Source organism: Cornus florida, unplaced genomic scaffold, assembly GCF_030987335.1.
Source record: "Cornus florida cultivar Cherokee Brave unplaced genomic scaffold, ASM3098733v1 CherokeeBrave_3.0.0_Hap2_Chr02, whole genome shotgun sequence".
In the NCBI taxonomy this organism is placed as follows: Eukaryota; Viridiplantae; Streptophyta; class Magnoliopsida; order Cornales; family Cornaceae; genus Cornus; species Cornus florida.
Genome location: NW_026775572.1, coordinates 32,164,260 through 32,184,066, shown reverse-complemented (window position 1 = coordinate 32,184,066; position 19,807 = coordinate 32,164,260). Strand labels below are relative to the sequence as shown.

The following is a 19,807-nucleotide window of genomic DNA, read 5'->3' as shown; positions in this document are numbered from 1 at the left end:
AAATAGGAAATAATTAACCAATAGGGTAACTAGCAAAATGTTTAACCCAAACTGGCTAATGACAAAACATCATTAGTTAAATATCCATACCAATTGTAAAAATACGTCTTTTTTCCCCTGAATGGGGTGGTTGTATAAAAATAAAGATCGAAAAATATGTACAAAGAGATAAGTAGGGGCTTACTCCTACTGAAAACAACTACTGGCCGTGGGCGAGAACCATTTCAAGTACAAGAAAGAAATGAAAAGAAAGCATAAAGAGAACAACATCGGCACTAACATAAAGACACAAAGACTTCAGCTGAGATGCCGATGATGGAAGTGGACTCCATGATGGCATCAATGCCAAGGTGAGAATCATTACCAGTACCATCAAACACCCTGCTGATCCTCTCTTTCCATATGTTCCAAAGAATGGTAACAAAGAAAGACTTGATATTCTTGGATTTAAAAGAATTAGCACTAGCAATCTGAGTAACCCAAGCAGTCATATCTAGAACAGAACACCCTTTGAGTAGGAAGATGCAGCAAAGAGCACCACCAATCCCAAACTTCCACAGCAAAAGTGCAATGCAGAAATAAATGATCAGTTCCATCCTTATCAATTGAAACTAAGGAACTCGAGAAACTGTGGTTCTACAGGAGCCTCAAACAGATTTGATAGAAAAATTACCATGATTCCATCTGATTGTATCTCCACAGAATTAATGGTTTGTGTCCTCAACAGATCAGCGATATAGGAATGTATAGCAGGAGAAAAAGACCACTGTCTGTTTTGCAGAAAAGAATGCACCATATAGCTTTTGTCAACACCACAGGATCTCCAAATCCTCAAACTGAACTACTGAATTAAAGGACTTCCATTCCCAAGGATCCAGCAACAGGTTGAAAGAGTGACCATCACCCACACAGAATGTAATATTATTAAGCAAGAAATCTCTGACCTGCAGCATTGCTTTCCATATTGCAGAATATGTAGATCTAGGAATGTAACTCCAGAAATTAGACTTATTGGTGGACTTCATGTTGAACCAAGCAACCCATAAAGTGTATTTATTCTGAATGAAATTCCAAACTAAAGAGCATTTGGCTGCAAAATTAATATCGTCAATCTTTCTAATGCCAAAACCCCCTTCTTTTCCAGGAAAAGCAATCTTGTTCCAACTCATCATGTGCAGCTTCTTAGCATTATCCTTAGAACCCCAAATACATCTCTTCAGTTTTTAAGAGAAGTCCTTTTCATAGCTTGAGGAAGATTGAAAGCAGACCAGTAGTATGTGGAGGAAGTAAGGACAGAATTGACCAATTCAACTCTACCTGTGATAGAAAGATTAAGTGTGTTCCATACTGTCAATTTGGAGTCCACTTTGTCCATGAAGGCAGATCAATGATTCCTCTTCAAACTTCTATCAATTAGAGGTAAACTTATGTACTTCATAGGAAACACCCCGTCTAAATTGCATAACTCTAAGCAAGCTTCTTTTTCTCCTCATGGCCCCTGAAAAGAAAACATGGCTCTTATCCTTGCTGACCATAAGACCAGAAGCCTGCTGAAACTCTTGGAAGACACTCATCACATTTCTGGCATTTGTCAAGCTAGCTTTAACAATAAAAAATAAGTCATCAGCAAAGAAAAACGACTAATTTTCAAGCCGACTTTACTGACATCTTTGCTTTTTATTTTTTTGATAAGTAAACATAATAATTTATTTAAGATACATCTTTGCTTAACTCAATATGCCCATCCTCAACCTTCTTCTGCATCAGATTAGAGAAATACTCAGAAACTAGAGTAAAAAACAATGGTGACAATGGACACCCTTGCCTAATACCCTTGCCAGCAGCAAAAAAACCAGCAGGAACTTCATTTTTAAGAACTGAGAAATTAGAAGTTCTCACACATTGCTTCACCCATTCAAGCCATTGATAACCAACCCCATAATTCTGCATGGTCTTGAACAAAAAGTCCCATGAGATAGAGTCATAGGCCTTTTTCAAATCAATTTTCAAGGCCATAGAAGTATCCCCATTCTTGCTGGAGAAGCCTTTGAGGAGATCATGAGCAAGAATGATATTACCTTGAATTTTCCTGCCCTTGATGAAAGCCATTTGTTCCTTTCAACCAAACTGTCAAGCACCCCTACCAATCTGCTAGCTAAAATTTTGGCAACAATCTTACACAATGTGTTACAAAGAGATGTGTGCCTAAAATCAGTTATCTTACAGCTACCAATCTTCTTTGGAATTAATGACAAAAAGGTAGCATTCATACCTCTAGGCATTGTAGCATTCATACCTCTAGGCATCTGGCTTCGTTAATGAGACATTAAATCATCGTTAATGAGACATTAAAACTTCTGATAGAATCTGGCAGGGATCCCATCAGGCTCTGGTGCCTTATCAGGAGACAAATCCACCACCACCTTCTTTATTTCATCTTCTGTTACCAACCTTCCAACTCAGCTTGTTGATTAGCGTTCAGAAAATTCCTAGGTCGCTGCAGCTAAACATCCTCCCTACCAGTATCTGTAGCAGAATATAGGTTCTGCTCAAGCCACTCCTTGAGAAGTCGAAATGGTACCCCCCTCATTTTCAAGATTAATAATAGAATTAATAGCCCTACTCTGTTTAACTTTGTGATGGAAGAACTTGGTACAATTGTCATTATCAGATAACCACTGCACCCTAGACTTCTGAGCCCAAAGGATTTCTTCTTTAGAATGCAAAGGAACCACCTCTTCCTTGACTCTATTAACCTCTCTAAGGAGATCAGTATTCATAGGGTCAGCAAGAAGTTTCATTTGTGAATTCTCTAAATTCTTTGAAGCATTCTCCAACTGGTCAAAAATGGATCCCTTATCCCTGTTCCAAATTTTGATTCTCTCTTTCACCAACCGTAACTTCATAAATATGTGAATAGGATTGCCAGTAGTGTACTCTTGCCAAACTGAAGACACCAACTGATCAACCTCTTGGTCTTGGCACCAAATTTTAAGGAAGCTAAAAGGTTTAGCTCCCATACCATACAAATCATCATACTGTACTATCATAGCATGGTGATCTGAGAAGGAAGGGGCAGAAAGAAAGAGCTTGGAATTCTTGAAAGTTTGGAACCAATGTGCATTACACAGAACTCTATCCAACTTGGCACATATACTCTTGCTAGTGTACTGGCTATTAAACCATGTCCACCCCACATTACCCAGTTGCATGTCATCCAAACCCACAGAATTAAGAGTACTATTGAATTGATCAATACTTTTTTGTGGAATCCTCAAACCTCCCTGTTTTCCACCATGGAATCTCACCACATTCCAGTACCCCATGGCCAACCAAGGACCTTCTACTAGACTAGTGTAACGGGTGGGCGCTTGCCCATTTATCCAAAAGCTCAAACTGTTGGGTAGTACTGCATACCCACCCATTTATACCCAATCACTTTCCCATCCAGATCCGATGTGGGACAAATGACCTTTGTTACATTTTCCCCCCACCCAAACTCGCAACGCCCTCGTTGCGGCTCGAGCCACCCGAACACCCTCCAAGCCGGGCGCTTGGCGTGACACTGGATCAAGGACTGAGTCTGGCTTTCTGATACCAACTGTAACGGGTGGGCGCTTTCCCATTTACCCAAAAGCTCAAACTATTGGGTAGTGCTGCATACCCACCCATTTATTCCCAGTAACTTTCCCATCCTGATCCGATGTGGTGATGTTGCAGATTTCCCCATAAATGTTTCCTTTATCTAACAGTAGTAACTGCAGAAACAGTAGTCAAGAAGAAACACTCTTGAGAGTGAATGATCTTAACTTCAGATAGAATAGATTTTATATCTTCCCTAACAACATCAAATTGAATTTTAGAAGGATCCTAACCAATCCACACCTTACCATTAGGATGTGATTGATAATTAGCAAACCATCTCCAAGTCCTCCCCAACTTATTTGTAATTCTATTAAATTTATTTTGATGTACTCTAGTTTCAACCAAACAAGCAATGAAGAGCTTTTGATCTTTAATCAATTTGCTCACAACCTTCTGCATTCTAGACCTATTTAGGCCTCTCACATTCCAACTCCCTTTCATTGAGAAGATTGGGATGGTGGAATTGCCCCACCAGCTGCCATAGCTCTAAGTCACTCCAGACGAGGTGACTCCTTTCACTAGTCCTTTGGCCTTCTTTTTAGCCACTTCAGATTGCTTACTCACTGAGCTCAATTGTTCCCCCATTTTATAATCCCTCTCCTATCAAGGATGATAGAATCCCTTTTCTTTGCATCTTCGCCAGTTTCATCTCCGTCCTATAGCCTGTATTATCAGCGACATTACTCTCTTGCATCACTGAACCAGCACCACCTGAATCTTCCAATCCTTCTTTGTTCAATCACAGTTTGCACATTAGCATGATCTTCTCCATATAATCCCCACCCCTATCATGGATGTGTTAGGGTTTTACACACACAATTGGCAAATATAACAGATAAAAAATCACACACAAGCAAAAAACGAGATTTACGTGGTTTGGCAAATTGCCTAGTCCACGGGCGAAGAATGACTAACTTTACTTCAAAAACTTGATTATATACTCTTTTCTCTCTCACAATCTCAACTTTTTTTTTTTTTTTTTTCTCTCTATCTCTAAATCTCTCATACCCATATCTATTTATAGTCTTCAAACCCAAATCCTTGTTGGACAAGGATTAACTTGCCTACAAGGAGTTACCATATCAGTCTCCAACTCTAAAATAGATGTACAACTTCTTCCCCAAATCTTCCACTTTTTCCCCAAGTCTTTTGGCTTCCAAAACTAATTAGGAAACTGTTTCTCGCAACTTCCAAGAACTCACTATCCAAGTTGAACTGGTTCGGCCCATTTGAACTGGTTTAACTTTGGCAGTAGCCAAAGCCAAAAAAACTACACGCGCATGTTGAACCGGTTCTGCCCCACTTGAACTGGTTCAACTTTGGCAGTAGCCAAAGATAAGCCAAAATCGGCAACTTTGAACACCCCAATTCTTCACGTAATCAACACTTGATCAAAATATGTCTTCGTGTACGTGCTCCACCTCGAACAAGGATCTCTTCATAGCTCCACCTTAACTAAAGATTTCTCCACCTCAAATAAAACACTATGATGAAATTGAGAAACACTCTAACAATCTCCACCTTTTCTCAAATTCATCATTCTTCTTCTTGTTGTTCTTCGCCGCACCACCATACTCATCTATTCTAAGCAAATTGTTGACCTTACTTCCCAAAAGCATGACGCGTGGCCCTCTTTTAATCTTCATCAAACCATTCTTCACTTCACACCAGCAACCTTTGGAATCCAATGCTCCTACAGAGATCACATTCCTTCTAACACTTGGAATATGGCGTACATTCGTTAGAGTTCTTACCAAACCATTCGTTGTCTTGATTTTAATTGTTCTAATTCCCATAATATCACAAGAGGCATTATTCCCTATAAATACCTTACCACTTACAGGCTTGTAGGTAGCAAACCATTCTTTATAAGGACACACATGAAAGGAACAAGCAGAATCAAGTATCCATTCCTTAAGTTCTCCCTTATTATCAGTGATTGATAATGCTTCATCATTATCACTCTATTCTTTCGTATCTTTAGACACAACAATGGCAACGATGCACTCTCCTTTCTTTCTGGACAATACCACTGAATATGCCCCCTTCTTCCACACTTGTAGCATATTTTCTCTGACAATGGCACAAGGTTTCTTGAAGCTCCAAATCTCTTCTTCTCTTGAGCAATAAGAACTTGAGCCTGAGCATCACGACTCTTTTCATCCTTTAACTTTTCATTAGAGAACAAAACACTTTTAAATTGTTCCACCGAGATGGTATCTCTCCCATAAAGCAAATTATTCAATGAATGCTTATGGGTAGAGTGTACCGACGTTAACAAAATAATTGCTTTATCATCATCACTTAACTTGACATTAATGTTAGACAAATCACAAATAATTTCGTTAAACTCACCAAGATGTTCTTGAAGGCTTACCCCTTCTTTTCTCTTGAAGGAATACAACCTTTGCTTTAAAACTAACCTGTTGGTGGTGGTTGGTTTACTCGTTCGGTCTCTTTCGTGGGAGGAGTAGGAGCGTGGAAATTCATTCGGAAGGGATGGGATACTTTTTCCACTCATATTAGATTCAAAGTTCGTGATGGCAGGTGAGTACGCTTGTGGGAGGATCTTTGGTGTGGAGACCGGCCGTTATCTTGATTATTCCCCAGATTATATAGTATTGCAGTTGATAGACATGCCTACGTAGCAGACTGTTATCGGCTTGATAGTAGTGGGATTACGTGGGATGTGCAATTTCGACGCTCTTTTCAAGATTGGGAGGTGGAAGAGGTATGTGTTTTTCTGGATCTGTTGTATCAACAGGAGACAGTTGGCAGAGGTTGTGATGATATGACATGGATTCCCTCTTCCCATGGTCGCTTCGAAGTTCGATCCATATTCTTATGTCTTTCCGATTTTGATGTAGTTGGTTTTTTGTGGAAGACTATCTGGCGCTCTATGGCTCCAACTAGGGTAGCATTCTTTGTTTGGACCGCTGTATAGGGTAAGATCCTGATGATTGATAATCTAAGGAAAATGGATAATTGTCTTGTTAACTGGTGTTGCCTTTGCAAACAAGATGGTGAGTCAGTTGCTCAAATTCTCATGCATTGTCCTGTGGCGAGGGATTGTTGGAATATTATTTTTTGTCTATTTGGTATGCGTTGGGTTATGCCTCGTTATCCTAAGGATTTGATTCGTATTTGGAGAGAATGTTTCGTGCGTAGTGCTGTTTGTGATTATTGGAGAGTTATACCACATTATGTCTGGTGGTGCATTTGGAAAGAGAGGAATAGTAGAATGTTCGAAGGGAAAGAATCGTCCACGGCGATTCTGAAACTCCATATCATACGCTCTCTTTTCAGTTATGTGAAAAGGAAGTCTTGTTCCTTTTCCAAAGATTTATTATCTTTATGGCTTTTTTGGGGCCTTAAACCTCAGTTCCACTTTTGTATAAGGGATGCGTGCCCCTATTGAACGCTTTTTTAATTCAATTATTACTTATCAAAAAAAAAAAAAAAAAAAAAACTAACCTGTTGGTGAGATTCTTTCCCATATACAGATTCTCCAACTTCTTCCACATGTCTGCTGCTGAATCTTCTTTTATCACATCATACACAATATCATTCGCCAACGTTAATCGAATTGCACTCATTGCCTTCAAGTTGATCTTCGCCCAATCTGCATCTTCTGTCTTTCCTGGTTGCTTACCCAAAGCATCTTCTAAACCACGTTGAATCAGTAAATCTCGCATCCGAACTTGCCAAAAACTGAAGTTCTTTCCTCCATCAAACTTCTCTACCACGTACTTTCCATCTGTAATAGTTGCTGCCATGACTCTGATACCAGTTGTTAGGGTTTCACACAGATAATTGATAAATGTAACAGATAAAAAATCACTCACAAGCAAAAAACGAGATTTACGTGGTTTGGCAAATTGCCTAGTCCATGGGCGAAGAACAACTAACTTTACTTCAAAACTTGATTACACACTCTTTTCTCTCTCACAATCTCAACTCTCTTTTTCTCTGTACAATTCTCTCTATCTCCAAATCTCTCGTACCCATATCTATTTATAGAGTCTTCAAATCCAAATCCTTATTGGACAAGGATTAACTTGCCTACAAGGAGTTACCATATCAGTCTTCAACTCTAAAATAGATGTACAACTTCTTCCCCAAATCTTTTGCTTTTTTCCCAAGTCTTCTGGCTTCCAAAACTAATTAGGAAATTGTTTTTCGTAGCTTCCAATAACTCACTGTCTAAGTTAAACCGGTTCAACTTTGGCAGTAGCCAAAGCCAAAAAACTACACACGCACGTTGAACCGGTTTAGCCCCACTTGAACCGGTTCAACTTTGGCAGTTGCCAAAGATAAGCCAAAATCGGCAACTTTGAATACCCCTATTCTTCACATAATCAACACGTGATCAAAATATGTCTTCACGTACGTGCTCTACCTTGAACAAGGATCTCTTCATAGGTCTACCTTAACTAAAGATTTCTTCACCTCAAATAAAGCACTATGATGAAATTGAGAAACACTCTAACAGGATGATAGAATCCCTTTTCTCTGCGTCTCTGCCAGTTTCATCTCCCTTCATATGCTTTGTATCATCTGCGACATTACTCTATTGCATCACTGAACCAGGACCACCTGAATCTTCCAATCCGTCTCTGTTCAATCACATTTTGCACATTAGCATCATCTTCTCCAGTCTCAAGGGAAGCCACCTTATCACCACTGACTTGAACGTCAAAAACATCATCCTTATTTATGGTGTAAATCCCATCTTCCTCTGTAGCCTCAATACCATCTGTAACATCATCTTCATTGTGTTGCAACACATCAAATGGGTTTGAGGTCTCAATGTCTTTTCAACCATTGGCACCACTTCCGTCTCCTCACTGGCCTTGTTCAACTCAATTAATTTCCCACCCTTCTTGATCACTCACTTTTCAGTGGTTTTCTTCATTTTATTGGTTTGATTGACTTTTTGTAGACATTTTCCCACAAGATGATCCACTCTTTTACCGAATGTGTACCTGTGGTTTCCAATCATGTTTCACCCCCACTCTACATTCCTCTCCATGATTGAAAATCGAAATTTCATCTGGGAATTCCCTATGGACGTCGAGCTCAACCATTACTCTAACAAACATAACTCCACCTATAGAAGTTGAAGATTCATCCATATATAATGGCTTAGAGAACATAGAACAGACCTTAGATTTGCTCTAGTACTGCGTACATGAATCGGCAATCCATATAGCTTCACTCATGTTGGAACTGATCCAAGCAGAGATCCCTCTCTAGATTCACATTTTTGTCCCACTTTTTGTTGACGATCAGTCTCCCCTTAAAGGTATGAACTTTGCTTGGAAGAAGCCATTCTTCAGTTGAGCCACCTTGACAGAATCACCCCATTGTTTATTTATGAATTATTTAAGGAAAGGAAAGTAGGGCTTCTTGCCCATCACAGCCTACAACGGACAATCTCCAGTAACGGACAATCTCCAGTAATCAATCTCCTCTTGTACATCTTCTTCTTCAATATGCCCCGTCTTCGAATTGTGACAATCTTGAATAAAAGAGAGGTTCACTATTGGATTCTCCAATGCAGAAGTGAACAAGTTTCTCCATGAAGTTCGCGGTGTAGACTGGTTATGGGTGGGAGAAGGTCTAGTGGGCAAGGAGGAGGGTTGTCCCTCCTGCATGCAAGCAAAACACTGTCTTCCTCGCGCAACCCTAATGCAGCCACCAAAAACCCCCTAAAAATTGCCTATCTCAAGAGCCCTTCCCCATTGACCCGTAAAAATACTAATTATCAACTTAAGACTAATCATAAGTAGGTAATACATTCAGAAAAAAGGTTTTAACGACAAGTAATTGACAAGAGTACCTAAATCAATAATTACAACCCAGAAGTAATTCATGACACATAATCCAGAACCAAGGTTATAGGGGTTTTAGTTCTAGTATTATATTCCAAAATGATTATTTATCATAGAAACAAAACCATTAAAGAAAGGGGAATCTAAGAGAACCCCAACTAAAACCAACTAGAAGATCGGCATAAGGAACAACTCATGAATGAACCTCATCAGAAACTATCAAATTGAGCATCCAATACTAACTATAGTATTAGAACATTTAGCAAATAATATATACCAGCAATATATAATCATTAACAATAAGCTGGATAATAAAAGATATTACACTAAGGATAAGCTCAACAAGCTAAGAAATATGATTACTTGGAGTGAGATGTAGAGTGGATAAGCAAAACATCAATGATGTAGTTAACACAACAATATATTATCAAACAACATCAATTATCAACTATCTAATGCTAGTACAGAATCAAACAGGTAGCTGTCCTGTAAACATTCATCACACACAAGCTTCATAACTATTGGATTGGGAGTTGGACGAGGTATGTGTCTTTTTGGATCAATTGTATTGACAGGAGGGAGTTGGCAGAGGTTGTGACGACCTGACATGGATTCCATCTTCTCATGGTCGTCTTGAAGTAAGATCTTTGTTCTTATGTCTGTCTAATTTTGATAGCCTGGGCTTTTCGTGGAAGACCATATGGCGTTCTTTGGCTCCAAATAGGGTGGCATTCTTTGTATGGACCGCTGTATGGGGTAAGATACTGACAATTGATAATTTGAGGAAGAGGGGAAATTGCTTTGCTAATTGGTGTTGCCTATGCAAGCAAAGATGGTGAGTCAATTGATCATATCCTTATGCATTGCCCCGTGGCGCGCGACTGTTGGAATCTTATTCTTGGGTTGTTTAGCATGCATTGGGTAATGCCACGTTCTTCTGTGGTTTATTTGTTACCAACTTCTCAAAAATGTTTGATATCTCTCATGCATCATAGGAGGAGTGTGAAGTGCTTTACTGTCTCATTTATTTTGTATGTATTACACAGCCTTTGATCATATATATCCTTAAGATCATTGTCCCTGAACACTTATCACTCTCGGCCTTAATTTTATATTTTTCTTCTTATCATGACATGTATTTAATTTTCTTCCTACAATAATGTTTTTAGTCAAGTCAAATGTGCTTATCACAAAGGAAGAGTTACTTTTTAAACTAAATGTTCAAACTGTACACTAAAGTATCAATCTATATGTTTTTGTGAAGGAGATTTTATTTTATTTTATTTTTACAATAATTCCCTATTTATTTTTACTTTGTTTTTGTGCATACAGCTTGCTTGGTAGATTGCTATTGGCGTTGAAGATATCTATTGTTTTCGACATTATTGGTAACGAGCTTTAAGGTTAGAATTTTAATTATTATTGTTATTATTATTTTGTATAATTGCATGTTGTGAATACTTTATTATATATCAGATGTAGTTTCAGTATCTATAGATTGCTTCCTCTCATATACTAATGTTGTGAACTTTAGATTGATTAAAATTTGAGATCACAATCTACATACATGAGATACCATCTTATCTTATCTTCTATTAAAATTTGATTAAAGTTTGCATCTCTAATATTTCAGCTTTATTTCCTTACTTTGTGGCTTCTTTTGTTGTACTTTTCCCTTCTTTTAATGTAATATTTGCATGATATGAAATATATTGTATTTTTTTGCTCATTAGTTGTATTGGTAATGTATTTATTTGACTCTTCGATTTGTCTATTCTATATTGTTACAATGCCATATAAACTTCTTTTTTTTTTTTCCCCTTTGATGATTTCCATGTTTTATGTGCAAGGCATGTGAATTTCATTTCGCAAATCCTATTTACATGCTATTTTATGCCATATAAAATCTTTATTGTGCTTGAAATCCTATTTTCATAATAATTTGATCTATCCGATTATTTGAATCAATAAATATATGTCTTAATTGTGTGTCTAATTCCACAACTCAGCTGGTTGATCATTTTCCCTATATTTTCATGCTTTATGATGAAATGATTTCTTTAATCCAAATGATTGGGTGCACATGTGTCTCTGTGTGCGAGTGCATGCACGTGTGCATGTCCATTTGTGTTTGTGTGTGTACCAGCATATGCACACATGATGAGGTGCATGAACTAGGTGGTTTAACATGGAAAGCCTCTTTAATGATTTATTCTCAACACGCTCTCTCACGTATGGATTTCTTTTGGTCCAACACGTGTTTCAATTTTAATTATCAGGGTGACGGTGAGGTTTGAATCGTCTATTCCTGCTGTGATACCATGTTAACAACCGTCTATGCCTAATACCATGTTAACAACCGTCTACTCTAAAAGCTTAAGCTATTAGAGAGGGTGTAACTTCAACTTTTAAATCCTTCAACGATTTCAATTTCATATGTCAAATCCTTCAACTATTTCAATTTCAGATGTCAAGTCTGTTTGATTTTTATGTTTTCTTAAGGTTCATTTTTATAAAGCTATTCAATTATAGACATTGCACCTCTAGATTTTAGTTACATCAACTTTATATGGGCAGAGCCCCATAAGAGCGTAACTCCTTTGTTGAGTTGCAGGTTTGGTTCTTCTGAAACTATTTAAATTCGTATTCTTTATGGTGCGTGTGGTGCTACTCCAAATTCAACACCCCTCCTGTCACTACCATTAGAGTTGCCAAGAACCTTATATGAAAAAGAGTTATATGTCACAATGAAAAGTAAGAATGAGATTAGAATATCACTATTGCCCAAACAATGACTGAAGAGGGGGAGGATTGAGTCTTTAGGCAAACTATAGGTAATTTACCAATTAAAAGTTTCATGTTCAACTATAAACCTATTGAGAGATTTATGCAAACACTTGAGAATAAATACTCTCTAGTATAATCTAATAAATACAAAAAGACTATGTGAAATTTAGATTATCAAGTTTGAACATAATGCCTTAGTGAGTAGAGATATACAAGTTAGAACACAATGCCTTAGCGAGTAGTTATATACAAGTTTGCTAAAATTCCTTTATTCAATAACTTAGTGTTCTAATATATTTAGCTAAGCTAAAATTGCGTTTATTAACCTCTTAAGGACAAAATATATTTGACTAATGAAAATGCACATGCAAATGCAATATTTAAAGGGCATAAGGTGAAGACAATGCAGATTATCCATATAATTGTACTGAATGTTTATTTATATTAATGGAAATCACCACATTTACCACCAAAAAAAAAAAAAAAATGTCAGTCATAACACAAATGCAGAATCACCAATACCTAGTAACAATAAATGACCTCTCTAATTTACTAAGTGTTCATAAACTACCAATTCCAAAGTTAACTTGGGTAGAGTTAGTACAGAAAGGTATGATAACATGTGAATTGACTGAGACTATGGCCTTAAATAGAATGGAATGGAAACATGGGATTCATGTAGCCAACCCCAAATAATTGGGAAAAGGCTTTGTGGTGGTTGTTGTTGATCATGAGCTACCAATTAACAAGTCATGATATAATATATACTACATAAAATGGAATACATTTAGCACTAAATGAATCTAGCAACTAAGCATTGGTCTTTGATTTAATCTTTTTCCTTTAAAGGAATAATTAATTCATCTCCTTCTAGTGTCTTGTCCTATCTTTTTAAATCTTAGTAGTGAAGATTTGAATAAAAATTTATATGGTGAAGAATTTAACTCTCTGGAGTCAAAATTTGATTTTGAAATTATTACTAGAGTAGACGTCTAGTGGATAGAATTCCAGAAACCTGCTCTCAGTGTCTTGCAATTAGCTGAAGAGGCAGACATCTTGAGGAAGATGAGTAGACGTCTTAAGCCATTTTAAAATTCCAATTTTTAGCCTATGTTCCTTACTAATTCTCCTAAAATTAAACTCAATCAACAACACACACATGTAATCATCAAAATTCATACAAAAACACCTAAACTAAGATCATCAATCCTGGTAATTCCTAAACTCTCCTAATTGATGCCAATTGTTATCCTAGACTTAAACTTTGATCAATAATGAGCACACAAGTACAAAGATCATAACATAATTATGTACAAGTACAATTAATTACACGTTAAACAAAACAAGATATATTACTTTACAAACATTCATGTATTTGTAATTATAAATCAAAGTTATAAATCAAAGTTACGTAAGTCTAATTAAAGTACACATTTACACATAATACTACTTGATTTGCGTCACACATCTTAGTCACACCTAATTCTCCTCTAAATGGAACCTAATATTAGCTAGTCTAAGAAACAAGTGAATATAGCTAGTTCTACTTGTACTCTAACTACCTACTTTGCATCTAGCAAAATTAAAACAGGTATACCTAGGTATTGGTAAGTATTATATCATCAATCTAATCGAGTGAAGGCATGAACAGACTAAAGTTAAAAAACCAGTCGCAAGAAACAGACCAAAGATTTGAAAACAGTTACAGAAAACATAGCGAAGTTAAAAAGACCAGTTGTAACTAACAGAGCCTCAAACCAGTCAGTCAGTTACATTTGGTAGGACAATTCACTTTTCCTTTCTATCCACATCATTTATTATTCATATAATTTTAATTACATTAGTTTTAACCTCCAATAAGTCCTGGAATGAATGGTATTCCAATTGAAGGTAACCAATCACTTGCATTGATAAAGTTTTTAGCAGTAAATTGTAGGATTTGGGTAGAGTTGGTTATAATTTGAAAACCTGGCCATTTTACCCGGCCACTGTTTGCAGCTCCCGGACCCCTGTTGTTGTATTCAATATAGGACAAATGATCCAATCTGGAGCTGTTATCCCACGGTGACCAGCCGGCAGGTTTTACGATATCCCCTAGGAAAGACTCCATCACCACCGTTCTTGCATACTCTCTCCATGGGCGTCCAAGGAATGCTCTGGAAGAATTCGATGGTCCAAAATCTGGTGCCGCTGTAATGGTACAATTCTGAATTACTATTCCAGTATGTGCTGTCGCTATATCCCGCGAATCAGCTGTTACAACAATTGGATTTCCTTTATTGCCGGGATTTCTTCCATACATGTTGCAGTTCTGAAACATGATGGCTGCGTCACCAAATATGAAGTCTACGGTTCCATATATGTTGCATTCATAGAAAAATTTTCTGCCCATTTTCATATACAAGGTGTCCTGGTATCCTTCGAAGGAACACCTGTAGTATGCATCATTGATGCCTTCACTGAAAATGGAAACTGCTTGTCTGGCATTGACTCCGGCAGAATTCACAAAGCTGATGTGTTTTGCTACAAAATTTTTTGCTTTTATATCTGCGTGTAAACAATATACACAGTGTTAGATGACTTTTGATTCTACAGTGCATCGAGTCTAATAAGTAAGGGAAACATTATATTAATTAATCTTATTTCTTTTAGATCAAATGCAATGTGACAATATTATGTAAGGTAGCTAAACATCTCTGTTGTCTTCGCTAAATGTTTCCCCCCTCAACAAATTTGCACTATGTCACTCAGTATCAGCACCCAGATAAAGCTATTGTCATATTGAAAATCATAAAGAGCCTCCTGCTAGCTCGGATGATTCTCTTACCCTAATTACAACTTAAAATTTAAAGAAGTCCATTATATATACTTACTAGAATTTCAAAGATTAATCCAAAATCGCGTGAGACATCTCTTCCTCTACTGGGCTTTGTTATTTGTTATGTTGGACATAGTATTTTTTTTTTGTAGTGTGTAGCTGTAAGTTTTTGCTTTTGCCTTGGGCAACAATTTATTTTAATGCTTTTTGGATGAATACTAGCTGCAGAGACATGGGAGAAAGTGAACTTGTGATGTCATATGAAAAACAGCTTAATCAAGCACCTCACCTTACAGATTCTATTTGTCATACACAAACTATGGTTGGTCTACTTCTTTGTGAATAAATTGTTGCTTTAGTGGTAGCTATTCTGATAGTCTTTTAGCAAAATTAAGACATGGACCATGAATATAATTCTGATTATTCATATTTTGTTTTCATCAGGGAATAGTTATCTAAATGGGATCAAATAAGAAGCAAGAAAAAAAAAAAAAAAAAAAATAATAATAATAATTATGAATAAAGAGTAGTAACTAAAAGATGAACCTAACATTTTAAAAGCAACATTTACATTGAAATTTGTATGTAAATTTCTCTGAAGGTCAACTTATTTACTTGGACGACTTGTGGTCACTAGTGTGTATCTTTCAGTTACCCTCAGAAATATTTTAAGATCTAGAAACCATTTAGTTTTTTGGATCATTCCTAAAAAAAATTAATTCAACCCTCATTTAGTAGTAACGAAACTGATACCATATTCCTCTGTTATTTCCTCACATTCTTTCTTTACCTACACTTTGCATTAGAAAATGAAGCATTGATGGCCATTTAACGGAGAGGATAAAAGTTATGTGTAACAACCTATGTCTTGAGCAATTTATTACAAGTACTGGTAGCCATTTAATGGAGAGGGTAGAAGCTACATAAAAGGTCTTAAAATGACAATGTAAAAAGAGGGATGGGATGATTTGGTAACATACCGACAGTGGCCGATTTGGATGTCCGGTAACCTGAGGAGTTGCTTTTGCTGAATTGTATTATGGTTTTGCCAATTCCATCTCCCAAGAACACAACACTTTTCTTCTCCTGACCCACATGTACTTCTTCAGTGTAAATTCCTTGCTTGATGTAAATGGTGTAAGTGATTGAACTCGAATTGGGTATTGCAGAAACAGCTCCTGAGATGGTGCTATAGTTTCCACTCCCATCCTTTGACACCACAATTTTGGTGTTATCACTTGAAACCAAAATTGGAATGGCAAGAAACCAACAGAAACGAAGTAAACTCTCAGCCATTTTGAAGATTGATGTATCAAAGCCTTGGTTTTTTGAGATCCTGGAATCAAGCCTCCACATCTTCATTTGTTCCCTTTCTATTTCTCTATTCAGTGTGCAAGTTTACACTGTATACTGACTGGTATATCTGCTTACCTATCCACAAGTGAGATAAGGGAGAAATTTAGCTCACGTAAATTAATAAAACTCATAATATATCCTGCAAATCAATCTTGATAAAGACATAAATAATAAATACCAAAGTGTTATCTGAGTTAGTTGCGATTGTTGATTATGATTTCTACCCATCTTCTTCTTTTCTTCGTCGAATTGGGAACTAGCTGCCCATTGCCCTTTTCATCTTGGCACTGCTAATTATGAACTTGCCGAGTTTAAGCTCTCGAATTGGTAAGGATAAATTATTAAGGATAAATTCCAAAAACTAATATTACCAATTCAATGAGTTAGGACCAGGTTTAAGATTCAACATGTGTTCTGGATACCGGATAGCATGCCAGAAAAGAAAATGTAAATGTTGTCACAGATTACTAATATGACAAACAACATAATCTGTTTGGTGTTGCAGTTATTATTTTTACTTTGAATGCATTCTTTTGCCCTCTATCTATACTTTTTTTTTTTTAATAAGTTTTTGCCCTCTATCTATACTGAAAAAATGATGAATGATTAGAAAATTTTAGTTCCAAAAACTAATTTTACCAATTCAATGAGTTAGGACCGGTTTAAGATTCAACATGTGTTCTGGATACTGGATGGCATGCCAGAAAAGAAAATGTAAATGTTGTCACAGATTGAACTATTTTGGAGCTATGACCATATTACCCTTTTTCTCTCAATTCACGATCTAGGGTTTTTGGAGACTTAACGATTTTTTCCTCTCACGCTTCCGGTTAACTGGTCCACCGTGGTGAGTTCTGGTGGGTGGTGACGATATGGGGGAGGGATCTCCCTCCTGTACCCCGCCAATGGGGGCTGGTTTACCCCATGCACCAATTACTCAACAAACGAACGTGCATCAAGAGCAACAGAAACCTTCATGGAGAAGTATTTTTGATGATGATTTACAGAAAAAGATGGAGATACTCCCATACTTACCAGAATGTCGTGGTGCGAAGGTGGTAAAGATCATGGAAGAAGATACAATTGAGGAGGTGGAGTACTGGAAACACTCTATTGTAGGGTATTTGGTGGGTAAACGATCTTATTTTTACCATATTAGTGATTTCCTCAAACGGATTTGGAAAACTGCAGGTAACTTCAAATTGATTTCGTTGCCAAAGGGTTTTTTCATGGTGCGATTTGATGATGAGAATACTATCCTTCAGCGTATACATACGTATCAGGGAAGACCTATGATTCTCAAGCGCTGGGACAAGAATGTGAATCTGGAGAAGGAGATATTGGGTTCAGTTCCAATTTGGGTCCAATTGTTTAATCTTCCTATGCATTGTACAGGGAATATGTCCATTGCTAGGGTTTGTTCACAATTCTCAAAACCACTGTATCCTGATGAGGCTACATTAGCTAGAGAGAGAGGAGGGTTTGTCAAGGTAATGGTAGAGGTGGATGTACATGATGAACTCCCGGAAGTAGTGAATGTTGACATACATGGAATTGAGTGTGAGGTGTTTATTGAATACGATTGGAAACCACAATTATGTAGAAAATGCAATGGATATAATCATTCCGAGGTCAAATGTCCAAGGCTCAAAATAAGAAATCATCCTCAGAATGGATTGTCAAACAGAAAGGGAAATTGGTTCCACATGCATAGGGAAAAGGTATAGGAAAATCAGATGTTGCAGGGACTAGTGGAGATATACCTTTGGAGAATAGTTCCGAGGCGAAAGTGGATACCCAAGATATGATTGAAGAGAGATCAAAGGAAAACATTGTGTCTGAAGATGCAGACAGGGCTTTAATTATTCATGAAGGGATTGGTATGGGGAAGGGAGTTAATAATGAGAGTGTTGATAGTGCAGTTTCTGTTATTGAACCTCTTGAGGTATCTCCTATTAAAACTATGCGGCAAGCTATCCATTCAAAAACCCTTGCAGGGTCGGAGGTACAGGATCCCAAAATGAACTCTACAATAGTAGAGGGAACTGAGGGTAAGCATGATGAAAAGGGTAAACAAGGAATAGATGATCCACCACAAAACAATTCCCCTCTAACTAAAAATCAGAGGAAGAAACAGAGAAAAAGGGAAGCTGAAATGGAAGCTAGTACAAGAATTACTAGAGGTATGGTGGCTGGTGGAGCTGTTCCACCCTCTGATATTACTTGATGATTGGAATGTGGAACGTGAGGGGGCTCAACAGGAAGGGGATGCAACAAGAAATCCGCTCGTGGGTGAGTAAAAACTCTCTGTCACTGGTCTGTTTGGTAGAGACTAGGGTTCAAAGTTCAAAGTTTATTAGAATTAGTAGTAGATTGGGGGCTAATTGGCAATGGTGTAACAATTATGATGCTGTGTATGGAGGTAGGATTTGGTGTGGCTGGAATCCTACAATAGTTGAGGTTTAAATCATAGAAATTAAAGCTCAGATTATCTTTTGAATTGCTTGACAGATATGGCACCTTATATTTCTGGTCCTTGGCTTCTTATTGGGGACTGGAATGTTATTAGAAGCAATGGGGAGAAATTAGGGGGGAAGACTGTCCCTAGAAGAGTGTTAAAGGAATTCAATGATGTTATTGATTCCATAACTCTATCTGACATCCCAATCTCTAATGGTAAGTACACTTGGTGTAACAATAGACGAATTGCTAAAAGGATTTATGCTCAGCTGGACCGCGGATTGATGAATGAAGATTGGAGTATTATGTTTCCATCTTCCAAAATCGAACTTCTTCTTTACTGTCTGATCATTGGGGTCTTTGTGTCAGGATTCCAAGTAATATGGCTGCTGGTCTGAAACCATTTAGGTTTTTGCAGGTTTGGAATGCTCAACCGGTGATGAAACAAGTGGTTGCAGAGGCTTGGCTTGTTAGGGTTATTGGGGATCCTATTGTTAGGGTTATTAGGAAACTTCAAGCTGTCAAGAAGCCTGTCAAATTATGGAACAAAACAAAATTTGGATCAGTTTTTGAACAGGTTATTGAAGCTAGAAATACCTTGGAGGAGAGACAGTTAGCTTTGTCTAATTCACCTGTGTGTGTGGAGAGTATCCAAAGGGAGGATGAAGCTAGAAAGAACTATGCTTTAGCTTTGTCTAATGAAGAAATTTTGGTGTCACAGAAGGCCAGAATTAAATGGAAGAAAGATCAAGATAGGAATACAAAGTTTTTTAATCAGAAAATTAAAGCTCACAGAGTGAATAATAATATTCTTAGCCTGAAAGATTCTGATGATGGGAGTTTATTAAAGATGAAAATGGTATTAAAGATTTACTGCTGAAACATTACATGTCTTTATTTTCTTCAG

General features: G+C 37.2%; 1 protein-coding gene across 3 annotated transcripts in view; it reads left to right on the top strand.

Annotated features, from left to right (window-relative positions):
• Nucleotides 1-19,807, top strand: part of LOC132294569 (uncharacterized) — a 42,465-nt gene that overhangs the window by 18,420 nt on the left and 4,238 nt on the right. For 2 of the 3 annotated variants that reach the window (XR_009478113.1, XR_009478112.1), the window contains exon 2: nt 10,812-10,882. Coding sequence is in view for 1 of the 3 variants with exons in the window: in XM_059792475.1 (XP_059648458.1) it covers nt 17,313-18,167 (855 nt within the window). In the remaining 2 variants the exon portion in view is untranslated. Of the gene's footprint in view, nt 1-10,811; nt 10,883-15,306; nt 19,802-19,807 lie in introns of those variants that run through there. The other variant, XM_059792475.1, reaches the window with a different exon arrangement.